Source organism: Calliopsis andreniformis, chromosome 6, assembly GCF_051401765.1.
Source record: "Calliopsis andreniformis isolate RMS-2024a chromosome 6, iyCalAndr_principal, whole genome shotgun sequence".
Lineage (NCBI taxonomy): Eukaryota > Metazoa > Arthropoda > Insecta > Hymenoptera > Andrenidae > Calliopsis > Calliopsis andreniformis.
In genome coordinates, this window is record NC_135067.1 from 22824212 (window position 1) to 22838898 (window position 14687).

At 40.5% G+C, this 14687-nt stretch overlaps 3 protein-coding genes across 3 annotated transcripts in view; all 3 read right to left on the reverse strand.

The window, feature by feature from the left end:
• Positions 1–14: 14 nt before the first annotated feature.
• Positions 15–875, reverse strand: LOC143180692 (transcription elongation factor 1 homolog). The gene is made up of 2 exons (XM_076380593.1): positions 494–875; positions 15–434 (listed from the first exon to the last, which is right to left on the reverse strand). The coding sequence occupies exons 1-2, from the start codon at positions 607–609 to the stop codon at positions 302–304; spliced, it is 249 nt and encodes an 82-aa protein (XP_076236708.1). The 5' UTR covers positions 610–875; the 3' UTR covers positions 15–301.
• A 203-nt stretch (positions 876–1078) lies between these two features.
• Rpn7 (regulatory particle non-ATPase 7) lies at positions 1079–3010 on the reverse strand. The gene is made up of 5 exons (XM_076379858.1): positions 2795–3010; positions 2147–2498; positions 1746–2074; positions 1504–1672; positions 1079–1426 (listed from the first exon to the last, which is right to left on the reverse strand). The coding sequence occupies exons 1-5, from the start codon at positions 2937–2939 to the stop codon at positions 1252–1254; spliced, it is 1170 nt and encodes a 389-aa protein (XP_076235973.1). The 5' UTR covers positions 2940–3010; the 3' UTR covers positions 1079–1251.
• Positions 3011–7945: 4935 nt separating this feature from the next.
• Tdg (Thymine DNA glycosylase) overlaps positions 7946–14687 on the reverse strand; it is a 46669-nt gene continuing 39927 nt past the window's right edge. Inside the window, exons 8-10 of the mRNA XM_076381374.1 lie at positions 12382–12531; positions 10165–10307; positions 7946–10096 (exon numbers count right to left, since the gene is read on the reverse strand). Of these exons, the coding sequence (XP_076237489.1) occupies positions 8093–10096; positions 10165–10307; positions 12382–12531 (2297 nt within the window). The 3' untranslated portion in view covers positions 7946–8092. The remainder of the gene's footprint in view (positions 10097–10164; positions 10308–12381; positions 12532–14687) is intronic.

The following is a 14687-nucleotide window of genomic DNA, read 5'->3' on the forward strand; positions in this document are numbered from 1 at the left end:
TTCTTTCCTTTTGTACTTCCAACTTTATTTGTATTCCTTTACAAATGTATTTTCCTTTCTCAAAATTCATTCTTCATAAGATTTCTGTGCTTACAAGTAAATAAAGAGGGAACCTGATAAACACTATACATGATATATGTACATATTTGTAATAAAGTTGAGCAACATTGTGAATCTGTTACAAGTTAAATGGATTCATGAAATACAATCAGTCATTCTTATTAAAACTAGATCATGTAGGAAGTCAAACATACTAAAAAGGCACGTTTCGTTTTCATACGTCAAATGACCATAATAATAATTAGTTGATATCGTCACAAGCATCAATCCAATCGTTATATACATCGATTGGTTCTGATAATACATTGACGGTAGTTTGATAATCTTCTAAACACACTCGACACGCAATTTTCGCCGTGTTTCGACCCTTATCCCTAAAGGTATACCCAAACATTATGAACGATAGTATATTTCAAGAATATTTTTTACTTACATTTTAACTTCGCACGATCTTTCATGATTACAAAATGGACACGTAAATTGTACATCCATAGGTTCGATAGCTTTCCTTTTCTGCGGAGCTTGTCGTTTACTTTTTCTTCGACCCATTTTGGAAAGCTTTTCAGTCGTTTCAACCTCAAGAACTATAACCGTTACGATCCTTTAAATACCTTCCGTAAATTTTCAATAGTACTACATGTACAATTGCATTAATCAAGCATCAGGTTTAATTATAACATTATTTGAATGAAAAAACTATTAATAACTGAATAATTTAATTGAAATGTTTTTTTACGCGAAATTAATGTGAAACTATCAGTAGTACTAACGGAGGAATGTTGCATCGACTACGGTCGAAAGGTGACTGAAGCCGTTATTGTTCAAAAAATTATCAAGCGATTGTAATCTGATCAAATGTAAACGATCGGACGAATGTTTCAATTCGCAGCTCACTTTTCACACTTAAAAGATTCGAAGGATAATGCAACTGCTTTAAATAACGTAAGTTGTATTTATAAAAAAAGACGGTAATTCTGATTTTAAAATAAGCAAAAAAAATAATACACATCAGTTTTAGCAACAATATTTAACATATGTATTTTCTTTGTAAAATTCAGAAATTATAATGAAAATATTTGGTACAAAATTAAAGTCGAGTATAATACAAATTGGTTCAGTAAAATGCCAAAGACGAAAGTAAATAAATTTCAAAATTTTATATAGAATCATAATGATTTATTTCTTATGTATTTAAATATTAATGACACGTGACAATTTTTGCACCCTATTAAGTAATAAATCTCCTTGTTTAACCATGGCTTGATATTGCCAGTTTTTGCTATCCGGTCTGTTAGTTTCAACTACTCCACCAACACAATCGACTTTACAGTGCAATCTTCCTGCTGCTATGAAACGCGACAACTCCCTGGAAAACGCAATTGGAAAAATATAAATAAAAAATGCTTATTTTATTGATAAAAAGTGAGAAATTATAAAACTTACTGATCTATATACTCTATTGTAACGCCAAAAGCTTCTGCCATATACTGTAATGTCAAAGATCTATAAGATTCCAAAAGCTGTGTGTATGCGAGAATACGCATTTCTCTCACGTAATACCGATAATGAGGAAATACTAGGTAATCCCTACGCAGTAAACCTTCAACATGTGCTATAAATATGGAACATATATTATTACACATTCTAAATATAAGTTGTAATTCTCAAAGAAAATTTCTGATTACCAAGGTTTTTGAAGAAATCCGCATACTGACAATTGTACAGAGAAAATAAGTAATCTTTCACATCTGGATTACTATGAAGCACTTCCAAAATTTCTGAACCTTTAATAATTTTGTCTCTAAGTTCATTTCTAGGCAAACTAATCATGCTCAAGTAGACTGTGTATCTCACAAATGTATTGTAATCCATAAGCTCATAGCTTGTAAATGTACTAATTGTATCCAGAAAGAAGTTTGCAGCTCCTTTGAAATCACGTACAGCTATACAATAAGTTCCTTGATATACCTTCAGACGATTTCGTCTATCCCAGTCCCCTCCCTCCTCTATTAAGCTGCAACAACAATAGGAAAGTAATGTTATTTATACTTGTGCCATTATTAAATGTATTTCATTCTTTTCATACCTTTTGGCCTTTTCTATGTTTCTTGTAATGTGATCATGATCTAAGTAGAACAATCCAATTCTAATATTATGAAATACAATATCTAATCTGTGTCCCAAAGATACAGTTTTATCGTAAGTTTTTCTAAATGCTGAAATTGAACCTTCTTTGTCTCCTATTCGACAAAGATGTTCTGATTTTTTAAGGTTTGCTTCACGAACTTCCATTTCACCTAAATTCTTCTCAGCATCCTCAATTGCATCATCTAACTCTTTTAACTGCTCCTGATTACGAGTTTTCATTTGGGATAAAAGGGCTTCATCAACTGGCCAATCCAGATCTTTACATACCTCTTCATAAAATGGAGCCATATCTATATAAAATAAAGTATATTTTACAACATATTGAATTGTTTTTATTTTAATATGTATTTAAAATAAAGTTCGAGCAAAAAAGATTATTCATAGACGTTCAACGTCAAAACAATATTAAAAGTTTCATTTGTAAGAGGTTAAAGTAAACGTCAAGATAAAGCAATTATAACGTTAGAAGTGCAGGAATCAAATAAATTCGTAAGATTAAGGGTTAATAAATAATATTCGAAGGTTTATTAAATGTGTTAGCAAATGTGTAAGCTTTTAATTTAACGTAGAAAAGATGCAATCTCACTTTCTGCTTTAATGGCATCTAGCAGTTTATTCTTTAAATATGGATCATCTTTGTGTTCCGGCAAGCTTAACAAGAATTTTGTTTGAGCCAGCTCCAAATTTGGGTTTTTCTCCAAACCTTCTTCTTCTAAATTTTCTAACGGCATTGTATATTTAAATAATAATTACAAATATCGGTGAACACAATGACCGGACACTTTGTGCTTGTAGTGCATAGACTAAGTAAAGACTGGATGGTTCAAGAAAATGTATATTTCTGTATTTTCTCGATAGATGGCGGTACCAATTCTTTTACTTTTTATTTGTACGTGCAGAAGTTAATTATTGGATGACTCTTCACAGATTTTAGATGATGTTACAAATTTTAATGAAGTTGATATTCCTTTGTAGCTCTTACAACTATATATTTTAATATCCAATGTTACAAACTTCAAAGAAGTTCATGGGCTTTTGAAATAGAAATTCGGGGAGGTCTGATCGTGTAGAGTGTAGATGAAAAGTGGTAGGACTTAACCATTTTTGAGAACCATTTATAATGGATAACTATTGAGGATTAAATGGTCAGGTAAAGAACTATGAGGTCTTTGGACGAAAAAGGAACACAATTGGGATATGAAAAATATAAACTACTGAAATGACAAATACAGTGATTTTGTCTTAACGAATCAGTTTTAGTTGTTGACACAAACTGTTGATGACTCAGATAAAATGAGTCCAAAAAGAGAAAAGTTTGTCTCCAGAAGATTTGTTATGTTTAAAATTTATAAGAGGGATTGCACGATGTGATTTCATTCATTCATATAGCATAAAATTCAATGCACACTGGTGACTTTATATTTTTTCTCTAGCTACAATTTTATCGCAACACTAATCATTCTTCTCTTAATAACGTATAAGTATCTTTTGACAATAAAATCGGGAAAAACATTATAGTATAATCGTGAAAGAACTCTAAATTCAGTTCTACAAAAGAAGGAAGAGACTACTTAATCAAGTTCTCTTTTTAATTGGACACTACACCACGTTATTTATGCTTATTTGATACATGGTATAACCCAGAAAAAAATGATTTCTTCGAAAAAAGATTGAAAATATGAAACGAAGTATTTCATCGTACAGTTTCAGTACATTCTCTAAATCCTTATCGTTTGTTTTTTTTGCATTGTACATATGTACAACGAATTACGTATCAAACATTGGGTAAAAAGAAACAATTAATTATTTCTGATACAATTTGAATATACGTGACATTCACGATCGAATACACGCAACATACTTTTGCTTCGAGAATGAAACACGACACATATGTATACAGGGCATGGTTTCGTATCTAGTGAAAAAAGTATCATTTATTGGAAATAAAGAGATAATCGCACATTCGAAACGAACCGCATGCACCGTTGTTAAAAATGTAAATATTTAATGGCTAGCTGGCGCATTCTTTGGACGCAAAGTTGGCTTGCCTAACAAAGTAATAATGCAAACATAAAACGTACGCCCTGCATTAAGAATTTTTGCTACAGTAGAATTTCTACGATTGTATGAGCACAATGGCTCTCTGAACCTTAAACGAATAAATACAGTCTAGGATGTAAAACTACCTATAGATGGGAAAACAGTGGGTATTTGACTAACGAAGAGGCGGTGTGCGTACTGCGCCTGCACCGACTCTGATATTTCTTCTTCCGAAACTTGCGAATCAACCTTGTTGTTATTTCCGTTTTATCCTGGTTCTGTATTCATTGCCCGTATAGTTATACGCAGAAACATGACACGTTTCAATTCTCAGTGGTACTTTTCAGCAGTGAACGATCTACGAAACCCTTCCGAATCGGTTAAAAACATTAAAAGATATTAAAAAAACCGAATATCGTTGAAGTTCTTTCTTTTTTCTTGTTTCAGTGCGTTACACGAAAAATCTATAGATTGCTTCCAGTTTTAATGGTCAAACTTCTAGAACAGAGGTTCTCAACCCTACGATTACCTCGAGTTATATGTTATTAGTCATTGTGTTCCTATAAAGTATAAAGGAAATTCGATCGAACTAGAAGTAACCTTTATAGATTTTCTATATCCGTATAAATAAAAATCGGAGTTTTTTTTCTGAATAAAGAGAATAGAATGAAATAGAAACCAATAATATAATTCGCAAAGTGTATAGGGGGATCGTTGAGAATTGATTTTTGAGCGAAAAACGATTGATCTAAAGTGGAAGGAGGTCACGGGCGAGAACACATCTCAAAAATCCAAGAGATCGATATCATTACTGACAATTGTGACAGAGAAGTAGAAGGCAGAAACGAGCAAACTGTCGATTATACGATTGACCTATATCGGTCGATCGATCGATCAGTCGGTTTGGACACACACACGTTTAATACACCGTTACGTTTAGTCAGGTAGAATAATAGAGGATTTGAAACGATTAAAAAATATGTTGAAGGCCGGTTTAGCCCAAACTCTCTTACTCGCTTACACTTTTAATTGCTTTCCCCTCTCTCTTTCTTTGTTTCTTTCATATTTTTCTTCTTTTTTTTTTATTTCGATACGATCAACAGCGAAACCACTTAAATCTGTATAATATATTTATACTTAATAATTAAATCCTTAGCGATCAATTTACAGTTAAGTTAATTCGATTAATCGACGAAGTGTTCGATTAAGTTTGTAGCGATGGCTGGTTCCATTCGACACGGTACGGGATATCGTTTCCCTCTTCATTGCCTCTGTTCCTTTTCTCCTGATTTCTCGTTCTTTATGTTCCTTTTGCTTCGTTTTGCTCATTTTCGTTTCATTATCGATGAACGATTAACACCGACGACACTTAATGCTATTAACTGTTCCATCTGAATCGGAATGGACTCTGAAAAAACATCTACTATAGTAATTGTCAATCGTACACGCGCCATTGTGTCCTTGAGGCCGATAGAGAACAAAAGAAACATTCATTATATAGACATCAGTTATTATATCAACGATTCTCTCATCTATACCCTGTGCATCATTTTAAATGTTTTCAACACATTCTATGTGGAATATTCGATAAATGTTCCTCGCTTATCGTAGATAATCAATATATAATATTTATATTTTTTTATGTATATTCAATTAAATATACACACGCGTACATGCACGTACCTTTACGTACATCTACATACACTACATGTACACGTGTGTATGTTTGTTTATGTATGTATATATATATATGTATGTATAATCATGCCAGATGCATAATTGTACAGCGTCAATCAGCGACAAAGGAGGATGTCGGTTATGCCATGCATATTATCTATATGCAACTCGTTCGCACATCGATCGTGTATCGTCACGCGGTTACTCTTGAGATCCTCGATTGTTCGGAACGCGGCAATGAAATATAATCAACGAGACAACATAACGCGAGATAACTATAAAAATCACGGTAACGTATGAATATCTTCACAGCGATGTCGAGTAAGTCAACGATCAACCGATAAATAAATCGCAACGAGAACGTTAGTGCTATGGCTGTAGTAGGTGCGAGGTTACGAAAGCGAGGACGCCTAATTCGAATCGTTCGAATCGTTCGAATCGAACTCGGTCGAAAGGATAGAAGTCGTCCTAACAATCGCTTTTACAAATTATTTATCCCGTGCATTATTCTTAACGACGCGATTACGATAATAACTATATATATATGTATGTATATGCACTCCGTTAGAAAAAGCTTACAAACTTCACAAGCGAGAAGCTTAACGGCGCGTGGCTCAGCTTGTACATGGAAAACATCGTCATCTGCGACACTGACATTCGAAATCGAGAACAGACAATTGTCGAGTATGCATTTCATATTTATGTATATATTGGTCACGATTTGTCGTTCATAGCTTGATAGATGATAAATCAGACAATCAATTGGAAATCGATAATCAAGAGAAATGTAACTAACCGAAACATTCAGTTTGAAATCCTTTTGCTCACAATTTTGTCCCACGGCTAATTAGTTCCGGAAGCAAAAAGTTAGCGCGTGATTTGTCTTTAGCGATTTCATTCGCACATGAAATTGCTCGGATGATCGCAATAAACGGCGCTACGATTCAACGAATCGTATTGACTAGATTCGCATTAAACGTGTATAATTTGTAATTAATCGTGTGTACACGCGCATCCGCGTTATTGCTTTGACGTAATATATTCTATAACCAGTATGTGTAATACGCATACACGATTCGCATTAGTTTGGGTTTATGAGATTGCGTTCATTACTCGAGGAATTGAAAATATCTCCAAATTTTTTGGAATACCGACGATAAGGGTCGCCCAATTCGCTAACGAATTCTTGTAATAAGCATATGATTACAGCACAAGCGTGCACACACGTATTCCATTAATTTGGATATATTTTGTCCGTTAGCTGTGAAAAATACTGCTGCTTCTTTTACAGCAATCTCATTCCGACGTAGCAACTGTCACCACGTAGTTGACATGTACGTGGTTCATCGCGTACAAAGCTAACAAAATCATTCCACTCTTACAACAAAAAGAAAAAAGAGAGAAAAAATAACAATGGATATATGTATATGCGCACCTTTGTAATTCTAACAAGTTACGTTCGACAACACACAATAGTGATTTTTTAAAACGACAACAGGATTGCACTTACTCGTCAGCCGAGCAAAACGATTCTAATAATTCTTCAACAATAATTAAAGGACAACAGTAAAGCTGTTAAGCGACGTAACAAAGAGAAAAAGGAAAGAAAAACGAAAAGGAAACTGTAACATAGTCTTTTCCATTCCGCGATCAGCTGGAGTCTTGAAATGTTTCCATAATTTCAATGCGCGTATTTCGGTAGCATATAGGTACTTTCTATACGGTAACCGCAGCCTCCAGTAGTACTTTCCAGGATTCCGAGCCGCGCGCCCTTCACTACTCGCAAGGCGATCGTTAATCGTGAGCGACAGGGAGGAAAGGATCGAAGGGGTCGGTGAACTAAAGCCAAGAATGAAATGGAGAAGATATGATGGAAACAAGGCGATGAAACACGGAAGGTGTTGGTAGGAAGTGAGAAAGATCGAGGAGGAGAAGCAGCGCGAAGGGAAAGAGAGAAAGAGAGAGAAAAGGGAAGGAAAGTGTGCGCGCGCGCGCACAAATCGCAGTAGCAAAGTCACGCCAGAAAGTGCGTCCGCCACGAGAAGCGGTTTCGTTAAACGACCGATTATTCCGGCGGCGAATCCTAAACGTGTAAAAATACGTAGAAAAGATAAACGTAGCGCTCGAATCGCTATCGTGTCCGAATAGCTTAGCTTTACATCGATTATCATACACCGTCGTAAGCAAGGTCGACCGGCGGCCTGTGGTGAGACGGGAGGTAAGACGGCGGCGTAGAAGTACCCGGCGTCGCGCTGCCGACGCTGACGTAACCACCTGGATAATTTGCGCTGGGCGCGTGGATCCCTGCCGGTGGTGCCGGATACGCGTCGAAGGAACTAGAGTATGAACCGTTGTACGGATAAGGATTGGCCATGTGACCGAGGGATGGATGCATTCCTCCCATGCCGCTCATCCCGCCCATCCCGTAGGTGCGCTGCATCAGGCTGGGTTCCAGGCCGCCGAAAAGGTACCCGTTCGTTGATCCCATTGGTACCGGATAATGAGGTCCCGGGATTATGTTGGGGTACGAGTTACCGGCATGTCCGTGATTCATGCTTGGTGTATAATTGCTTGACGCTAGGTTCTCCACCGTGTACGACTTGCTATGCTGTTGCTGCTGTTGTTGTTGGTGTTGCTGCTGCTGTTGCTGCTGTTGCTGCTGCTGTTGCTGCTGTTGCTGCTGCTGTTGTTGCTGCTGCTGTTGTTGCTGCTGCTGCTGCTGCTGTTGCGAATCTGGACGACCGTTCATGGTGTAGAGGGATCCGTAACTGTCATTCGGAGAGTTATGCAACGAGCTTGGGTAGATCGTACCACCAGGTGCGAGAGGAGGGCTGTAATTCGACATCCCCGAGTTGGGCATTCCGGAGAAGCCTGACAGATAAGACTGATGATGAGCCTCCATCTTCTCCGCGAGAGATCCATCGTCAGTCATCCCAGGATGAGCGTGTTGAAGACGCTGGCTGCCTCCGTCGGCTATACTCGGTATCTGGTCGACTAGAGATTCCAGGTCGCTCAGACTCTTTGACGCGACGTCTTGACCGGTGTTCCGCTTAATGCCATACTGCTCGTGCGGATGATGAGGCGACATCGAATGAGTCGGCGTGTGAGGATGCGTGTGCGGAGGAGTTGGGTGAGAGTGGTGCGAGTGCTCGTCGGTGGCTTGACTTAAAGGCGTCGGAGTGGTCTGATGGGGATGGGGATTGTGAGGGTCCGAGGTTTGCTCGTGGTATCCCATATAGCTCGTGTAACTCGGATGAGAGGGCGTTCCAGGGCTGCCGTGATGGCCCTCGCCATTCCCAGCTGGATTGTACTGACGATGATCGTTGTTCATGTTTTGCTGGGAGATGCTAGTCGGGGGCTCGAAGTCCGGATGTTCAACGCTGGGAGAGGTCAACGGCGACGGTTCTAGGTTGTTCTCCGAAGAGATCGCAGTGTTGATCTCCGAGGACAAGTCCGAATGGGTAAACGAGAGCGACATGGACTTCGGGCTTTGGCTATAGTGTTGCAAGTGCACCGGGCTCTGTTTCGCGTTTAGATTATAAGGACTGTCGTTCATGCTCTGGCCGTAGTATCCAGAGTCGTTCATCGGTTGCGGGTAGGGTGCCATGTGCGCAAACGTCTTCGGGGGCGAGAAACAGCTGGGCACAACGGTACCGTAGCCATCTCCTAAATGAGCCATACTTTGGTGTTGTTGCTGCTGTTGTTGTTCCCGTTCCCTCATCTCCCTCTCCTGTTGCTTCTGTTGCTGGTGAATCTTCTTTGGACGTCCACGACGCTTCTTGATCACTTCCCCGTTCGCGTCCAACTTCTCGGGATCGGGAGGTGGTTGATCTTCTGGATTTTTGATTTTCTTCGGTCTGCCTCTCTTCTTCTTTCCAGGTATTTGGCCATTGTTCTCCTGCTTCACACTTGTTCCGTTCACATCGATGATCCTGCTCTCCCCTTCGTTGGTCAGGTCGTCGCAGAACGAGGGCTTCTTATCCTCGATCGCTTCCTGCTCCTTCTTCTTGAGCTTCGAGTCCGCGAACACGATATCGGACTCGTCCAGGTGAGAGATCGTGCCATTCAAGTAATCGCGGAACTTTTTCAGGGCCGCATAATACGGCACCTTGTCCGCTGCCCGTGGCAATTGCGCGCATCTCGCGCTACTCGATGGCATTACCCACATGTACTGCAATCGAACATTCATTAGTGTTTAATCGAGCAACGTTTCATTTCGCAAAAATTTATTCGTCTTACCGTATTGGTACCCTCGACCAGGTTTGGCTGTCTACCGAATCCAAATTCCTTCTTCCCCGAAAACACCTCGTATATTAGCTTGCCGTTGAACACAGCGATTTTCGGTTTATATTTCCGCAATTTCTCTAACAGAATGTGGCTGCCTATAAAACAAAAATTATTTATCGAAATTTCATCGTAAACACAACCCTGTAATTTTGTTTTGTATATAGAGAGAGAAAGAGCGATGCATTTGTAGAGATAGGTACATACACGTTATTCTCGCCGTACTCAACAAATATTTAGAATCAATTTTTTTTCGTAAACGAGGTCATGTACGAACCAATTTTGTTCCACTGTTTCAATTTATTTTTACACGATGAAATGATTACTTTTTGGTTGTATCACGCCCGCCATTGTACACAAAGAGTCCCAAAGTTCATCAGCACAAAAACTGTATACATATTTTTTATTTTCCTTTAATAGAATCATATGCTTCTAATTTGTGCCGCCTATTTTGGACCACTCTATACAATTCTATCAATCGCTCGAAAATGATACGAAGGCATATCTATATAACATCCTAACGTATTTTGGCCCGTTCAGCAAAACATTGCCAGTTCGTTCATCGAAAATGCGATTCATGGATCGTGATACTCAACCGCAAGAGAATTTCGAGAGCAAAGGTTGGCAGCACTGGTACCGCGTGCCGCCAGTCTTCTCGCAGTGACGATCGCAAAGCGAACCGGCTGAAAGTCAAAACCGGTCGGGTGATTCTCGTTAATTATTGTTGATTGTTTTCGGTGGTATCTTCAGCATATTGTCGAAGCAAAAATCGTCTTAGCTCATTTAGGACGGACAAAGGAGGTTCAGTGATCGCGACATTCGACAGATCGTGAATCGAGATCCTGGTTTCATTCCTCGTCAAACTTCTCGGTGCTGGCAGACATCCAGACAAAGTAAGTAAACTACCGTTTATTGACAAACGTTTATTGTTACTTGCATTTTCGCTCGTGATACGAATATCTCGTTTTATATCTTGTTCACAACATTCTTCGTATCTTACGTCCTATTCGTCTAATTAGAATTTCAGACACGATAGAATTTACTGGGCCTTCGTTTATTAAGAGATACAAACTATACACGTAGATGGAATATGTGGAACGAAATTTATAAAGATACGTTGTAGCCGAAAAAATGTTGGCGAATGATGCGCTAGAACGCTCGGGATCGCTGGCTGTCTGTGGGTAAGCAGATAACTTTGTTAGGCAGTATCGTCGCGTGGTCACGGGGGAACAAATCGGCCTCTCTATAGATTTAATGAGACAGCACCGTCTTTCACGGGACGAAGACACGCGTGATGCAAGAACCGTTCAAACAGTTACTTTCCTTCTTTCTTCGTATCTCGTTCGTCGAAAAAGCTCAACTATTCGTGTGCCTATTATTTCACACGAAATCAATGAATGTTTTTACGTCGACTAAAATTAACCGTGCTATAAAGAAGACAGTTATCTTACCGCTGTGATAGTAAAATTATCGTAACAAAAAACGAAAAAGAAGCTATTTATACAGAGCGTGATACTCGGATAAACGACAAGTAAACAAACTCACACCTTCGATTCACGATCTCGAGTATATCGCTGCGTCTTATAACTTCTAATGCCCCCCGCTTCTTTTTTTTCCTCCTATTTCGTCTGAATTTATTCTATTTAATCGTAAGCCCTCAATCAGCGAACGAGTCGGCATATATTCGTACGTTGAGTAACAATAGCTATGCTGGCTTAGGACGAAATGGAAGAACTTCTGAGTTTCTGACTCGTGGTGGGAAATAGGTTGGTTTTTGTCCTCCATGTGTGCACGGTATGTTTAAAATTCTTGTTCATGTCGGGTGAATGGCGTCAGGGTCATCGCATCCGTTTTACTCGACGAAAGCTCGAAGACTCGACTTCCGATCCATTTATAGCAGATAATAATGTATACAGTGTAGAAACAGTGCTAATAGATAGTATGATATTTTAATAGGCGGAGAATCGTTAGTTCGCGTTTTAAAAAATAATTCATTTTTGACTTCTAGTTCTTTCGAAGGATTTATTTTTTTACAATTCTTTTTACTTGAAAACTAAATATCATTTTTTTGGACAGTGTCGAAAAACAACTTATGAACTTTTGAACTTTTGAACTCGAGTCTTCTAATGTACCGAAATTTGATGATTTTGAAGAGTATCGTTTACTACTCACCTTCTTTGATTTCCTTCCTGGTGAGATCGGCGCTGCCTTTAGTGGCGCGAGCCACCATATTTGTGAAACCGATACCGAAGCGCAACAGCTTGTAATCGTCATCCGCCGTGAGTGGTTCGGGTGTCAGCCCGCTCAGGTGTAAACACTTCCCTGAAAAAGTCGTTTAATCGTCGGTCAGAGAGATATCGAAAGAGAAGGCTCACGGTCACGCTTTTTCCAAGGTTCGCGGGAAGCGCGCCAAGAATCTTTGCCGTTCGAGTTCGACCGATATCCATGGTAGGAACGGGCAGGAATTTCAATGGGTCTGGGTCAAACGTTGTCGACAAACTGTCTGGAAGTTCCGACTTTGTTCCGCAAACTCCAGACGATAAATCGTTCGCGTCATCAGCGAAAGAAAATGGAAAGCGTGCACGGTGCGCGTCGTGCCGAGTCGACTCGAGTCGACTCGAGTCGAACCGGGCCGAGTCGTCCTCGAGGTATAAAGGATAAATCTTCCATCCAATTTCTGCCCTCTTCATCCAAGGGCATTTCTCGCGTCGTTACCGTTACATTCGGGAACGTACTTCTCCGCGAATAAAGAAACACTTGGCTTCTCTCTCCCCTCTCCACCCCTTCCCTATCCAATTAAAGATACAAACGATATCCATTTCGAAGGAAAGCTTTCGCGGACGAAAAACGTTCGTTTCGCTTGAACGAAATGCAAACAGGCCGGAACACGGCGATAATTCGCCCATTATTCGTGTCGTTAAGAGCCGCGAGCTGAGGCGAAGGAAAAGAAACGCTTTTTTCCCGTCCCCTGTTAATTACTGCGCATTTTTGCTTTTTGCGGTGTTTTCCCCCGGTGAAACCGACGCCCGTTTTCACAGCTTTGTGCCGTCGACGGCAATTTAGGGGAACTACTTGTCAGCGGTGGTGATGGTGTGCAGCAGGTGTTACAAAACGTCCCGTTCAAACGGATTAAATAGGTCTGGGTCAAGCTTGGACGATTCTTCTTTTTATTTCCCTCCCTCTTTCTCTCTCTCTCTCTCTCTCTCTCTCTCTCCTGAACTTCGCTCATAAATCGCTCTCTTCCGCCGTCGGCTCGGAGAAATTATTGTCCAATGCGGGAAATTTGTTTAACGGGGGTTCTTCAACGTTGTTTTGCTCGATTCGGGAACTTAGCCGTGATCCTCTTACCTATTTATTATTAAGTTTCCTTGCGCATACTTATCTTTCCCGAAGCCGGGGGAGAAATTCTTTCCCGTGCCTTAATCGTCTTTTACGTTTACGGAACAAACGTTTAAGTCGGTAAACGGAATTAACATCGTGCCATCGAATTTTCAAACAAGCAGACATTCAATCGCATCGATTTATCGATTCGAGGAAGTCAGGAACAATTACGTTATCCTGCCCGAAGGAAATTATTTCAAATATCCATCGTTCCTCGCTGCTACTAGTAAATAAGTATACCTACGTATTATTCAAATGAGAATGATCGCAGAACGCAGAATTTCGTCGATGAGGAAACCCGTGTGGGAGTCGTTTCGCGTGATGAAGAGAAGCAAAGGAAATCTCAGATACGCTACAGGGATGAAGAACGGTGGATGAACGAAGGCAGGGAAATAAAGAGGCGAGAGGTTAAGGAGGGCGAGGTAGAGGGGGAGGGGAGGTCTGGTGGCGCGAAATTACAGACGTCGCCGAAGTATATCCCGCGAGCGAGCGGGCGAGCGGGCGAGCGGGCGAGCGTTTACCCCCGGCACCAGCAGATAGAGATTTATGACGCGGCCTCGGAAATTCTCTCCCTCTTGTCCTCCCAGTCTCGCCTCCTCGTGCACCACCGACCTACAGCCGCACCACACGACCTTGGAGAACTTCGGAACAAAGTTAAACGCTCGTCTGCCGGCGTGGCCGGTGTTGCGCGTTTTCTCTGCCGAGCGGAGGTTCGTTCAGGTCGCTCGCTCCTCGAGGAAATTCTGCATGCGAGGGAGAGAAAAAGAAACTGAGGGATAGGGGGGAGAAGGGGACGGCAAGGGGACGGCAAGGGGACGGCAAGGGGACGAAAGCGAGAGGGAAATTTTTCCTGCCGCTTTAGAAAAACCCTCTGGCCGATGCGATGGGTCGACGCGCGTCACACCTACATACGTACCTACCTACATACGTACGTACGTACGTGGAACGGAAAGGCTGCTGGCCCCTTCGAACGAGACTAACGGCCGATCGAACAAACTTTATCGAAGCGAAATGCGACCCTTCCCCTTGTCGTTCAGGACGCTAACCTAACCCAACTTCGCCTTCCTCGACCTTTCCACGTTGCTTCGCTACCTCCT

Coding starts and splice junctions, on each gene's coding strand:
- LOC143180692 (XM_076380593.1), bottom strand. CDS start 609: ATGGGTCGAAGAAAAAGTAAACGACAAGCTCCGCAGAAAAGGAAAGCT. Junction 435..493: donor AGATCGTGCGAAGTTAAAAT/GTAAGTAAAAAA, acceptor GTATACCTTTAG/GGATAAGGGTCGAAACACGG.
- Rpn7 (XM_076379858.1), bottom strand. CDS start 2,939: ATGCCGTTAGAAAATTTAGAAGAAGAAGGTTTGGAGAAAAACCCAAAT. Junction 2,499..2,794: donor AGATGCCATTAAAGCAGAAA/GTGAGATTGCAT, acceptor TATTTTATATAG/ATATGGCTCCATTTTATGAA. Junction 1,673..1,745: donor GGATTTCTTCAAAAACCTTG/GTAATCAGAAAT, acceptor CCATATTTATAG/CACATGTTGAAGGTTTACTG.